Source organism: Mastigoproctus giganteus, chromosome 14 (genome assembly GCF_048544385.1).
Source record: "Mastigoproctus giganteus isolate SK-2022 chromosome 14, ASM4854438v1, whole genome shotgun sequence".
Taxonomy (NCBI): Eukaryota; Metazoa; Arthropoda; class Arachnida; order Uropygi; family Thelyphonidae; genus Mastigoproctus; species Mastigoproctus giganteus.
Genome location: NC_143588.1, coordinates 66,080,805 through 66,096,068, shown reverse-complemented (window position 1 = coordinate 66,096,068; position 15,264 = coordinate 66,080,805). Strand labels below are relative to the sequence as shown.

General features: G+C 38.2%; 1 protein-coding gene across 3 annotated transcripts in view; it reads left to right on the top strand.

Annotated features, from left to right (window-relative positions):
- Positions 1-15,264, top strand: part of LOC150075188 (poly(rC)-binding protein 3-like) — a 739,881-nt gene that overhangs the window by 686,864 nt on the left and 37,753 nt on the right. For 2 of the 3 annotated variants that reach the window (XR_016547921.1, XM_090389202.1), the window contains one exon: positions 9,796-10,040. The exons of the other annotated variant lie outside the window; for it this stretch is intronic. Coding sequence is in view for 1 of the 2 variants with exons in the window: in XM_090389202.1 (XP_090245328.1) it covers positions 9,796-9,883 (88 nt within the window). In the remaining variant the exon portion in view is untranslated. Of the gene's footprint in view, positions 1-9,795; positions 10,041-15,264 lie in introns of those variants that run through there. 3 annotated transcript variants of the gene reach the window in all.

Genomic DNA, 15,264 nt, shown 5'->3' with positions numbered 1-15,264 from the left:
TTGATTGCAACAGCTCCTCGGCAGGATTTCCGTCTCATATCGGTTCGTCACTCCAAGGCAGAAGCATTTTGCTTCCAAAAAACATGCAGTAAACATACAGGATTCATACTGCGTATACCTTCACAAATCATTCTTCTAGAGCAGTGGTTCCCAACCGGTGTGCCAGGAGGTTCCGGGGGGAGGACTGTTGAGTTCAATTGCCATTGAATTCAACAGAGCACACTTAAATTAAAGTGTGACTCGAGTGACAAAAGGTTAGAAACCACTATCCTCTAGGATAGTGGTTTCTAACCTTTTGAAGAATGGAAAATCGGTTCTAGAGGACCGATTTTTCATTCTTCCTGTTAATATAACATATGCATTGTTATTTTTATTGTTGTGCCTCCTGGATAATGAGGGGATGCACATTTAAGGATCGAGACAAGCTGCACTGCAAAAATTTGAAGTTGGCTCTGGATCTCATCTCTGTAATTGTAGCTTTAATGGTAAGGAGTCCTGTAGAGGATCAGCATTATTATAATGGTTCGCTGTATGCATTAGCCTTCTCATCTTGGTTCTTATGTTGTGATCCATACAGGCTGCGGCTGGAAAGGTTGAAAGAAAGTAAAATATGTTGAAAAGAAAGCTTTGGGAGTTTAATAACCACTTGTACAGAAAAATACATTAGAGGCTTCCATCTGAGCGTGTCCTGACACCAACTCGTACGCACAGATGCTAGTAATTTCGATAATAGAATCGATAGTGTACAACAGTTCAGTCTTGATAACGTAAGCTGTTATAGAAAACATAATTAATTAGTGGTAGTGGCCTAAGAACAGTGCTGTTTATTGAACTGTAAGCAGACTAAGAGACGTAAATAGTTAGCCACCAATCTTCCGTGACAACACTCTAATCTCACGAAGCGTGCAGTCTTCGTCGCTCTAATCGATTTGAATGCGGAAATGACGATCTGGCTCACACACCAAAAAGAAGTGAACTCTGAATGGGCATGTTTTCCAAAACACTGATACAAAAATAGGCTTTGATTTTACTTTTGCAAAATAAATTTAAGGCACCTCAGTGTAGGTTAATCTAGAAAAATTTTGGTAAAATTAAGGATTTATCAGGAACAGAAATCAGTACGATCGATCAATAAATGCAATGCAGTACAAAATACTTTTATTTTTATTTGATGAAGATCAAATGATATTATATTCATGTCAGATCTATTTTACCAGCTTCGAAGCAAAAAAAAAAAAAAAATTGTCTCTCTGCCGAGAACGCTTAGCGAAAGTTAAATGAAACTTCTTTAGAATCTTTTGAAACGTTTATTATTTCAATGTTACAGTGGTTTAATATTTTACAATTGTTTTACAAGTTTATTACACAGTTTTTACAGATCTCTCCTTTGCATTACACGTATACGTGCTCTATACGTCTTACAACGCTCACTATTAGTCTTCGGCATGTTGGATTATAAATTTTTTCCGTCGAAATTTTTTTATGAAATACGGTAGAGAATGACGAAAGAAATATTTTGGTTTTTAAATTTTTAAAATCGGACTTCTAGAAGCTGAGATATAGCGATTTAAAACGTAAAAGCGACTCGCGTGAGAGCTACACCGTGTCCGCGCTGTAGGGATTGCATCATGCGTCGCTCGTGCCTGGTACGTAGTGGCGTACAATGGCAGGGGGTGATGAATCTTTTCGTGTCGATTTTGGTCAATCCAATGACGCAAGTTACTCCCTTGTAAAAACTGCCTGGGGCGCACCTAAAGAAGTTTCATTTAAAAAAAAAAAAACAGATAAGTTAATAATCACCTTTGGAAAATGAACAACTTCATTTATCCTACCATTGAAATACGTGTCAGCGTATCGTATAAACTATTTGGCTTGGTAACATTTCTACGTCACATTTAAGACGAATTGTATGCTATACATAAATAAATTTTCTATTTATACTCCGGGACGACCAAACTGTCAGAAGAGTTCACAAGATAGACAGAATACAAGAAACAGCACCGTACTCAGCAGTCACGGACTTGAACCCCGGTCACTCAAGGCACGTATACTTATGCACCCGCGCGCCTGACCACTAGGCTACAGCGGCCTAATGTGAAGGTAACTTAAGTTATCTATATCGGTAATAAAGAAGCAACAGAATATTATTATTATTTTTTTCCTCAATGTATCTCCCCTTAAATTCAATCTATGTCCTCTGTCTTGAGAAAAAGGACGAAATGCCTTAAAAAGTCTTTGTCCTAGTCTCCGAAAAAGCTATTTATCCCTTCCGTACAGATCATCATCACTTTAAAATCGATGCACACCCGGTGATTATTATTATTTCCTCTTCAAAAATCTGAAAAAATAATCACCAAAGCTAGGTCTGAACTGTAGGGTATGTGGTTTAACTCCTGGAATCTACAATCTCAGAGCAGCAATTGCTTAACGGGACTTAGACACAGGAGCATTGCCATGAAGAAACAAGACACCTTTTGCCAATTTCCCTCTTCTCTGTTCCTTTATGACCATTCTTAAATTTTTGAGAACGGCAGCATTGGCATCTCCGGTAATTGTTTTCTTGTATGGCATATAGTCTATCAAAAGAATTCGTTCCATATCATAAAAAATGGTCACCACGATATTTCCGGCGGAGAATCGGGTCCTGAATTTTTGGACGGTGGTCACCCATGGTATTTCCATTGCGTGCACTCCTGTTTTGTTTCCGGATCCCAGCAATGAATCCACGTTTCTTCAGTTACAATTCTTGAAAGAAATCCTTGTGGATCTGCATCATGCATGTGTATATTTTCCTCACAAATTTGAGCCCCGCAATGTTTCTGAGGAGGTGCAGGCATTTTCTTCGCAACCAGCGAGAACTGACTCTCGACACGCCCCATTGTTCATGGAGGATGGTCAATACTAGCTCCCTCCACCTCAAAAATATTAAATTCTCTGGCAGTAATATACACTTTAATATGTCTGTCCTGCGTAACCAGGTCTTCAGTTTTTTGGCACATTTCTGGAATTGTCACTTCAATTTGTCGTCCTGAGACTCCATTAAAAGTGCTTAAACCAAAATTTTATCTGGTAGTCAGAGGGGGCAGCATTACAATATATGGCTTTCATGCATTCGTGAATAACTTTTGGTCCGTTCCCTTCTTTCGTCAAATTATTATTATTATTAAAATAATAATTATTATATATTTATTACCGTATTGGTTCACCCCCTGAACAGCCCGCAGACTAGAAGGGGGTGCACTATCAACGGATCAAATAACAAAAGTCACACAATTACATAGTGTGATGTTAAATTTGACGATGCCACAGTTTCGTGACATCCACGTGCTCCTTTGGGTTGATTATTTATAGTCAAAGGTAGATAAACTTTTTTGTCTAATTCAGCTCTTCTTTTTTTTTTTTTATTATAAACAAGCACAATCATAGCAACGCACCAAACACATTTCGTAGCTGAAAATAGTAAAAATCATAGGCAATAATAAAACAGGAATAATGAAAGTTTTAGCAAATTCTTTTATATGAGATGTGGTAGCACTGTAAGATGTATGTGTGCATTTCATACCAGGATTGGATTTTTTCTTGCGCTCCCCCCCCCTTTTTTTTTTGGTTTTGATAAAATGCGATTGATACTTCAGATGATTGCATCACCGACAAGCCTGATGCAATCATCTGAAGTGAAATACTGTACTTTCGGGTTACAGAGTCAGCTTGGAAAACAGCGAAGCTCGTTAAAATGTTATGCGTGCAAGTCATCTTATAATTCAAAAATAGTAAATTTTGTCAGAACTGAAAAATGGAAACTAAGAACAGTTTATACAAACCGTGGTGCCTCTGTAACATCAGTCCCCGGTGACTGTTGCACCGTTCGTACCACCTTCAAGTCGGTCCTATTATTTAGATTGTATATAAAGATTATAATCGAAATCAATTTCTTTTAAGAAAATTTCATCTATTTATTGATACACAGTAGCGAAAAAATTTCATCCCGATTTGTAGAGAGAAAATTTAACATAACTGAATTTGGTTTCTAGTCACACCGACCCAGCTGGTCGAGGTGCTGAGGCTTTTGCAATTACTAATGCACAGATTGTTCATTTACCTACAAGAATACCGGACAATCCTAATCATACAGCCAACACACTTGATCTTTTTCTCACAAACAACTCTTCTAAGTACACGGTCGAAGTGAGAGGTCCTTTAGGCACTTCAGATCACAACTTGGTGATTGTCTCTTCTCCAATGGAGCCTTTATCTCATGGCTATTCTCAACCTCGTGTTGTTTGGCATTACAAGAATGCAAAATGGGATGACCTGCGAGATTTCTTTTCTTCTTTTCCTTGGTCGGATTACTGTTTCAAAACTTCTGATGTCAACATTTGCTCAGATCGTGTCAGTGAAATTATTCTTGCAGGAATGGAATCCTTTATCCCACACTCCACTTTCAAATCTCGTCCTTTATCTAAACCTTGGTTTTCCAATAAATGTGCTAAGGCTGTTCAAGAGAAGAATGTTGCATATCGTAATTGGCTTATTTCTAATTCTTCTGTTTCATTTTCTGCCTACACCAAAGCTCGCAACAATTGTAAAGTTATTAATCAGTCCAAACTAGAGTTTGAACAGGCTAAGAGTAGAAAACTAGCTTCTTGCCCTAATGGTAGCCGAGCATTCTGTCTCTTGCCAAAGCTATTGGCCGCAACTTTTGCCTGTCTCTGCTTCCACCTCTGTCCAAACCAGATGGTTCTGTTGTCACTTCAGCCAAGGATAAAGCTGACCTGCTAGCATCCCGTTTTTCTTCCAGCTCATGTATTAATGATCTTGGTAAAACACCTCCCACATTCCCAACACGCTCCATTCAATGCCTCCTGTGGTCTTCCGTCAAAAGGATATCAGAAGGATTTTGATGAATCTTGATGCTAAGAAAGCTCCAGGTCCTGATGGTATTTCTCCACTTGTTCTCAAAACCTGTGCTCCTGAACTTACTCCTATTCTTTGCCGCCTTTTTTCACTTTCTTATTCCAAAGGTGTTTTTCCTTCTGCTTGGAAATTTGCTCATATCCAGCCAGTTCCTAAAAAGGGTGACAAATCCCTCCCATCCAATTATCGTCCCATTGCAATTACTTCTACTCTCTCTAAAGTAATGGAGAAATCAATTAACCGCCAACTCTTAAACTACCTAGAAACCTTCCGTCTGATCAACGATCGCCAGTATGGATTCCGTCAGTGTCGATCCACTGGTGATATTCTGGCTTATGTTACCCATTTATGGACTAATTCAATGGAAAGGTTCGGTGAAACACAAGTAATTTCTCCTGACATCTCAAAGACTTTCGATCGTGTTTGGCATAAAGGTCTTCTAAACAAGCTTCCATCTTATGGTTTGCCAACTCTTTTTAGTAATTGGTTATCCAGTTTTCTCTCTGATCGCTCACTGAGGGTAATGGTAGATGGCTCTCTGTCTTCTAACTTCTCCACTAATGCCGGCGTCCCCCAAGGTTCAGTTCTTTCCCCCACTCTTTTCCTCTTGTATATTAATGACCTTCTTCCATTGACTGGAAATCCTATCCATAGTTTTGCCGATGATAGCACATTGCATTCCACTTTCCATTTTGAGAAACCGTACCCTGCTCAATCAGCTTCAACTTCTCGAAAATCTGCTACCAATTCCTTAAATGCCGATCTTCAGGTAATTCTCCAGTGGGGCAAAGACAACTTAGTTGATTTCAACCCTTCTAAAACTCAGTCCTTATATCTCGCAAAAAAGGATTCTTCTGCTCCTATGTTTATCTTTGGTGACACTCCGATTTCTAGGCAAGATGATATATCTCTTTTGGGGATTACCCTGACTTCTAATCTCTCTTGGCACAAGCACATTACAAACATTGCTGCCTCTGCATCTAAAAAACTTGGTTTTCTCTTTTGCTCTCGGCGTTACTTTTCTTCCAAACAGCTGCTCACTCTGTATAAATCGCAAATCCGCCCTGCCATGAAATATTGTTCCCACATCTGGGGTGGTGCCCCCAAAACCTCTCTCAAGCTTCTTGGTTCCATTCAAAAGAGGGCAGTTAGATTAATGAATGACTCCTCTCTAACAGAGTCTCTCCACTCGCTGTCTCATAGACGTACTGTTGCTGCTGCATGCCTCTTCTACAGATACTTCCACGGGCACTGTTCTTCTAAATTGGCTTCTATAATTCCCGCTCTCTCTTTCAAAATAGTCCGAATGCGTGCAGCCACCAGCCAACATCCATTTACTGTTCAACTTCAAACTCACAGAACCAACTTTTCATCTTCCTCGTTTATTCATTCAACTGCCGTTTTCTGGAACAACCTTCCTTCATACGTATTTCCTGAAAATTACAGTCTACAGAAGTTCAAGTCCAATGTCAACAAATGTCTTCTTTCGTCTTCTCAACCTCCAACCCAAGCACGATACTAAGTACTATAGGTTGTAATACCTCTCGTGTTTGGGGTTTACATAAAAAAAAAAAGTTTATATTGACTCCACTCTCTACATTGCAAAATTTAGTCAAGATGTGGAAATTCATTAGTTATTGTTAGTTTGTTATTTTGGTTTTTAGGAGCATTAGCAACTAAGGCCATATTGCTCCGGGGATATGCGGTGGTCATTCCCTGACCTTTCCGCATCCTCCATATTTGGTGGTGACGGGCTCGAACCCCGGTCTAATCAAGAAGCGTGTGCTACGCACTACTGCTCCTTCCCACCTGGCTAGTGAGACGCCTGAAATTCATTAGTAAGATTCTAAAAGGTTTCCCCGGTTGAAAATGACTGATAATACGCATGAAGATCAGACGTTAAAAGTAAATTTGAAGTACAGTTTATTAAGGACCTTGGTAGAGGAGGAAGGAAAATGCATTAATAAAAAATACGTAGGAAATTTTGGGAAAAGCTGTACTGCAGTCATTATATTCCAGCGATTACATCTACCTAATAATGTCTTAGGTCTCCCGAGAACAAGTAAAAATGGCCGTGACGCCATGGCAACAGACTCCACAAGATGACGAAACACTAACTGAAAAACAGCTTGCCATGCTATATGCATAACGTTCTTTCTCGACTTTTGATGGCGATCGACTGTATCTCGGAAAGCCCTTTCAACGGTTAAACGATTGAGTTTAAACCAGAGAAGTTATATGGTCAAAAGAAAGAGGCCAACCTTCTGAAAGTTCCTTGACACCCATCTGCACGTTTCTGGTGCAGAAATGTGCAAAAGGTTATATCTTAATAACAGAGGAACATTAGCCAGTCAGGTAATTCACTGGCACCGTTAGTCATTTATCAAGTCCTAAGAATTCCTATCAAAATACCTCCAGGTTGTGATTATGATATTCCATTTGCATAATCATAAGACCACTTAGATATGTTGTTTCCACGACGCTCCGCTTGTTTCTGTGGTGTTAGATAAAGTGAAGTGTGAAGAGGGTATTAGTCCTTATAATACAACCAGTCAAGGTTTCGATCCATCATGCTTCCGAAATGGATACCAATAGCACCGCGCTAAATGGTGTAGCGAGTTCTAGAGCTTCTCCTCGTGTTTGTCCACACCATATACCCAATCTTCTTCTCCTTGCATGGAACAGCCATCAACATATCACTACACTACTTATGATTGATGCATATTTTCCATTAATTTGTTGATCCTTATAGATCTCTACAGTAGTAGTAAGTGTTGAAAAGACAAGAACAACCGGCATCCACAATTAAGCCACTTTAAAAGTTCGTTAAATCACGGCGTTTATTGATGGTTTCCACTCATCATACTATACAATTCGGCAAGACCTGTTTGTTATTAATGCTGTATTCGTTGAACATGTCGGGTTTTTTTACAGCAAGGTGAACAACAACTCATAGCAGCATTGCAATAATGGGTGAGTGTAGGCTTAATTCGCCGTGAATATTGCAAGTCTCAGTTGTTCAAAATGAATTTCACTAAGCGTAAGTTTAAACAGAATTCAAGCTTGACGGTGCCGTCTGGAAAATGTCCAGATATTCTCCTCCCTCCCCTTTCACGCCCTCGCGAGTAGTACAATTGGTATAACCACCGTCCTCCCCACACACGGTCAGGAAACTCAGAAGATCCTGCCAGAGACAGTGGACTGCCTGGCTACCGCTCAGTGGTGGTGGGGGGCAACGTACAGTCCCACTAGGGGTGCTGCGGCCAGAAGAACATAACACAAAAAAACACGCTACCCACACTTCTGTCATTTACAGAGTTCTGTTTACGTCGCGTGAGTACAAATGAGTTATGGGAAACCACCGGTGGCGCCTCTCCCCAAACCCGATGGAAAAGACTAGAGTTCGAATATTGTCAATGATGTGAGGAATTTTATAGGCCTTTTTCACAACGTGGCTGAGTTAGTCGGTCTCAGGCGAGGATGGTATGGTTTTTTCTCCCGGAAACTCGGATTGTTCGTCCAGCAAACAGACCACAGAACAGATAATATATACAGCGCAACATGGTCTAAGTTGCCGATGTGCATAAAACCCTTTAATAACAATAACCTCCACTTTCACCATATATAGTTAGTATCACCCATTAATGAAATAAAGAAATCACATTCTCAAAAACTAAGTGATGTTACTTTTCCCACTCTAATAGTGATTGTCGACCTATGAAGTTGTTTTAAATCGCCGCCTGTTATTAACGACAAAAATATTAACAGCATGAATATTCCTAATTACAAGACCAATTACTGAATTAGTTTTAATTCAGGAATTGGTAATTAAGGCTATTTTTTTAAAAGGCATTTTTAAAACACAAGAAAAAACACACTGTAATCAAAGGAGCACTCTATCCCATGGATTACAAAAAAAAAAAAAAAAAAAAAAAATCGATATCTTTTCTCTTTTAAATACAGAAAGAAGCTGGCGATTTGCACTGATGTTTCGCGATATAGGTATAAACTGCTTCCTCAGAGCGGAAAATGCTGTTCCAACCCTAAATCTTTAGGAAACAGATAGTTGCTGGATTTTGCATCCCCCCCCCCCACGATAGTTTAGGTCTTACGAAAATGTGGTTGAAGATAATTATAGCTGTGATCAGTGATATTATATGCATGACAATCAGATTTGGTGGTGTCTGCAATGCGGATACTGAACTTTCAGTTGGTCTGAAGTGGTATGCCAAGAAATTTCATGTGGCAAACTCTGAAGTTTCGTGGACCAGAATTATAACAGATGATGTTATAAAAAAATAAAAAATTAAAAAAAAAAAAAACATTAAACATGTCAAGAATGTATTCATTTTTAAATAAAAATAAATATATCAGTTTTGTTTTATTAGTTTTTCTTGATGTATCTCAATCTGCATTAAGCATAAACATTCTAATAGAGTTAAAGTGAGCCTCAACCCCATTCCTCCCACAAAAAAAAAAAAAAAAAAACCCGAAGGGACACTGTATATTAAAGTCAGTGTTTATTCTTGGACGCCAAAGCAGACATAGGTAATTTATAACTGTAATAACTGGCGTAGTTGCGGCTTGGTGTTTAAATTTCATCTGATAGTTTCAAATGTCGAGAAACTACGTATACAGTGTGGCGTCAACGAATGTTACTTTTCTCTTAATTATTTTAGAAAACACCTCATCCCCCAGTAAACCTGAGTTTATTATACACTCGATAGATGTCGCCACTCGATTACAATGCACAAATTTCAAAGAGATAGCTGTGATGGACGTTAGGCCAGTAAAATAGCAGACAAAGGCAAGTTGCATGTATTTATTTATTTTTCATGTGAAAACAACCCTGTATTTCTTACACTTTTTTTCTTTTTTCAGTTTTCTGTACAGGGCCCCGACATCGCACGTTGTGGAAGATATGTTCTCTCTTCCGGTGGTAGAACCGAGTCTGACATATCAGCTGTGACATCATTGTTACCAGCCCGCTCCAGGCGGCGACATCATAACTACACAGGTTCGAGGGCAATAAAAACTGTTTGATGTTACACTGTGTCCGGTGGCTCGGAGATGTGTCGCCACTGACGGTGACATTTTGTGAACCGAACTTGCGAAGAATGTTTTTCTTTTCTTTTTTTTTTTTTTTTTTTTTTCTAAAAGTTTGCAAGACATATCAAAGTTTGTAATACGATTGTCGACGGAGCACTGAAAAAAAATGTCTGTGTGATTTTGATAGCATAGATATCTACCACGGGATGTTTGTGAATGCTCTACATATCTCTTTTGGTCATGTTTTATTACACTTATTTGTTTTTGTATGTTTTTTCTCAAGGAGATTGTGACAGTGAGCCAATATGTGTTTGTCACGTGCAATTTGTTCCGCGATCTGAAACACTCAGCAAATAACCCCATGAGTGAAAGTGGTTTTTAAGCAAACACGAGGATCTCCTCTTTGGATTTAAGTTTTCTCCTCCTTGTCTTTTTTTTTTTATTACAAATAATGCTTCTAAAGGAAACAGAGGCCTATCAGAAAATACGTTTAACTCGATATATTCAGTTAATAATGTAATTTACAGAATATCATTACGTGACACAGGTCCAGGGGAAAAAACAAGGAGAGAAAAGGTATATTGTTTTGGAGAATGCAGAAATGAGTATTTAGATTTTGTTCGTTGATTACATTTTACTGATAATAGGGTTAAATTTTAAACCAACGACTCTTTTAAGCAAGATATTTTTTCCCCCCTTTTATTTTTCGAAATGCAGCCTTAAACCGTTATACTCACATAAAAGATAATTGGCTGCTGCTGCAGTTTATCTCTACTCCAAAAGAGGAAGAGATTGAGTAATCGTTAAACAAATGGGAAAACGAAACGTACTTTTTTTTTAAAGCATTCAAAACCCGAAGTTAGTAACCAAATAAAGCACCAACTTTATATTAATTAACCAGTCCTCTAATAAATAATATTACTGGCGTTTTTTGTGTAGTATGACGCACAAGTAGTCAGTCCACCTAGGCAATCTATATTAGCAATTGCAATAACTCTTAGTGTTAACAGTGTGGCACACTTGCCAGCATTCTGTGTAAAACGTTCTGCTCACCAATTCACCTCCCTTTTTTTAAACCACCAATAAAGTGGACGAAGCACTCATCACGACCGCACTCAATATGTTCAATCTTTAGCATCATCGGTTGGTAACGTAATCATTAAGCGCCACCAGTGGTGCATCCACGTATTCCTAATTAATTTTGTCTCTGCGTGTGTTTTCTAGTCGAGTACGCGCCTAGCTGTGCATTTTAAAGAAAAGGAACCACAAAATCGAGGCCGACTAACTGGGTTGCTAACGGACAAAAAAAAAAAAAAAAAAGCCTCAAAGCACTGATAGCCCTCAGCAAAACTAGGATCATTGGCGATTGCCTCATTCCTTCAGAGAGCCTAATCCTTCAGAGACACCAACAACAATGAATTATGGAAGGAAGTAGGTCAGACAGCACCTGAGGCAGAACAAATCTTGTCTTCCCCTTCATATGCCAACTTTCGGAACTAGTGAAACAAGTTGCTGAATATTGTAAATAAGTGGCCGCCGCTAGATTTGTAACTTATCTACAAAGTTTCATCTTGAACAAACATAAAATCATGTTCGGCGATTTATCGTAAGCATGTGAACCAACTGATTTTGTCAAAACTATGTATTATCAGGCGAGTCAAACGCATACTGACAAAGAAAAAAAAAAAAATGGCGGAAAGTTAAATAAGTGCACAGCCTAGAAACGCTGATCATTAAAAAAAATAATAAATAAATAATAATAATGCTGTGGAAAGGAATCATATCCCAAACTTATGCTCAAAAAATATGAAAGAATATCATATATTTTGTGAACGTGTTAGTTATACTGTAAAAACGCGTATAGTGATACCTGCCGAATTATTGCCAATGTATAGTAAATTTTATTCAGGGTTCGTTACGCTTTTTTGATGATGATAAAAAAAAAAAAAAAGTCTTGACACGCCTTCAAGTACTGTTGGAATGAACTTATTTTCAGTATTCAGGCGTCAGTGTTCGTCAAAACAATCCATACTCTGTTTTGAGAAATAAGACTTGTAGTCCTGACATACACAATGAACTGAATAATTTAAATGTAAAAAGGTACTGGCAGTTTTTTTTTTTTTTTAACCCCTGCCCGTTTATGTATTTATTTATTACTTTTGTTTTCTCCCCTCAATTGAACAGGGGCTAGTATGTATATATATTTGCGAATACGCTGGTCGAGATTCCCAATTTAATTACTATGCATTTATTAATGGCGAACAATCAGTTCTAAATATGCTGACAAATTCTTATGTTATATGGAGCGTACTTTCTTTAACCGTTCTAAAATCATGGGAACAAAAATAAAGGCTTCTGTTCTGAACCTAACAAAGTCAATAGGAACCATATTATTTATATCCAGTAGCCTCGAGAATTTATTTCTCGACAGGGCAACTCTTAAGCCCGCAATAAGTTCAATTGTGTAATTTAGAAACTTATAAAAACTTCGTTATAAAGCGGAAAACTGCGCATTGCCTGACAAAAAAAAAAAAAAAAAAAAAAGGTTTTAATAAGCATATCGCTCACATCAGGGAGGATACCCCTTAAATTTGTCGAAAGCAGTTATTTAAAAAAAAAAAAAGGAAAAAAAAATTGACGATGCAGTATTGCAAACAACTTTGAAATGAAATGAAATTTGTAGAAAACTAGGAATTACAAAATATTTTCCTAAATGACTGCGAGTTTGATTATTAAAATATTTGCAAAATTAATTTAATAATTTTAAAGTGCTTACAATGCCAATTGTAACAAAAAAAAAAAAAAAACAAACAGGAAAGTTCGAAAACCGTTGAGTTTGTCGTGCAGGATGGCATCCTTCACGTAACGGCAGGCTGTAATGCATTAAAAATAAAATCGAGGGAATGCGAACGAAGTTTAAGTGGACATATCCTAATTCGTACAGTTCAATCATACGCAAAAATGTGACATGGCCACTGGGCGTTTATCCCAACTACTTCGCCAGAATTTATCATATAATCAGACCATCTTCAACAAAATATATCTATATATTGCGACTTTTTGTGAACCACTTCGGAATACAAAAATGTATTCGAGCCTTTTTTTTTTTTTTAATCTTCCCTTTTATTTTTTATTTTTTTAAAAATGACGCGACCATCGTAGATGTACGACGCCACCTGGGAGTCACTTATGCCTTTCGATCTTTAATTACTGTAAACATATTTTCTTCCTGGCCTCTAGCACCAGAGTAAAGATTAACGGTCGAAATGATACTGATGTGAGAAGACGGAGAAACCACTCAATATTTCAATACTCAATCGTTCATCAACATATCTGATTATACGGAACTCGGAAGTTGTTACGCAATCGAAATAAAGCTAAAACGTGTTAACAATATGCACCCAAGTTAAATAAAATGCACTCGAGTTATATTTAATCTAAATTTAATAAAGTCGTCTCTTTTTGATAGCTATTCGGCGAGTTCAGCCACGCATTTGTCTGTGTTCAGCGAATCTCCTGCATAACAAGTACAAATGCCACGTAAAAAGCGGCACTTTGTCTACGAGATACAACCATGGTTCCTTTAAAAGGACAATAGTCAAATAGTGATACGATGTCCTATCATAATCCGTGGAATTGTACATATTTTATCAGGTATAATTTACAAGTTATATCAAGTTTTATAACACTTGTGTAAGAGCAAGGTTTGTGAACTTCCTCATTTGTAAGATCCGAGGTTTTTAATACAAACTATTTCTAAGCCTACTTTGTAAATACGAACTCGGTGATTACGACTATACACCTCCTGAAGCACGCTCTTACAAGTGTTTTGTGCACTTGTACAGCACGGAAAGTTCGTAAACCTTCTCTACTTATAAATGTACCTAAACTGTTGTATCAGTGATGGAAACTCATAATATTAAGTTGAGAGGCCACAAAGAAGGCGAAGCATATCATCTGTGCCGATGTATAAGTGATCATACCATTTTGTTCTAGCATTGTTTGAAGCTATGTACAGTGTATAGGTAAAATTTACAACGTGGAATAAAACTAATGTGTTCTACTTACGTCTTGTTCATTTTACGCAACAACAGTTCTATATGTGTACAATATTAACATACCCATCATTTGCATCTATACCATATGACCAAAAGTATTCGGACACCCCTACATGAATATTGTACACTGAGGTACTAGTTCCCCGCGCATGCGTATTGGATCACACACACTAATATTAATTTCGTGGGTCTCCTTGGGCGGCAGCAGCAGCACGTTAGGAGCCAGTATGGGTCGGGGTTAGAATTTACAGATTTTAAACCTGGAATGGTGGTAGGATATCGCATCCATAATCATTCTGTAAGCATAACTGCGACTCCTGTAAACTCCCAAAAACTACTGTAGCTGATGTTATTTCCATATTACCTCGCAAACTCAGGGTCACGGAAAGTTTGGCGAACCATAAAGAGGGTAAGTCCGTTGGAAGGTCAACCATCTATATTCTACAGAGAACTGCACAGCTTTGGATTCAGTGGTGTGGCAGCTACGCGTAAGCCCAATATCGCGATCACTAATGCGAAATGTCTGGAGTAGTATTGTCGACATTCCTGGACTCCAGAACAGTGGCAGAGGGATGTATGGCGTGTGTGACGAATTTCGCTACGAAATAATTTTTTTTCCGGTGGACGTGTTTGGGTGTAGATGCTGCCTTTAGAGTGGTAGTGCCTGAAATAATGGAGTCCATGACCTACCTAACTATTTGGACCACTATGCGCAGTGTGGTAGTATTATGGAAACGAACCCTGTCAGTATCAGCAAAACAAGTTTGTGTGCAGTGGTCGGCTCAGAGCCTGGGCCTCAATCCCACTAAACGGATGTAGGACGGACTGGGTGCCGAATTATGCTGCGGCCCTATTCCAAACCGGTCCCTGAAACTGATGAAGAGGAGCTCCGGCCGATACTTACCAGAAGTTCTAATAAAGTATGTCTAGGAAGGGTGAGGCTATCAAGGGCAAAGGTGGCGCTACTATGTATTAGGTGTTTGAATTAAAACCCTTTTATTTATTTATTTTAACATATAATATACACAACAGGCATGCACCCAGTTAAAGTGTATAACAAAGAAGTAAAAAAAAAAACAGAATAAAGACTACAAAACATAAAAATTGCAGACATTTTACAATGAAAGTTCATTTCAATCGAGAAAAGTCCAAATCAAGGAAATAAAAAAGGTATTTTATTGACATCATAAGTCCAGTGCCATTAGGAAAATCGCAGAGAGCGGGTAACTGCAGGAGACATCAT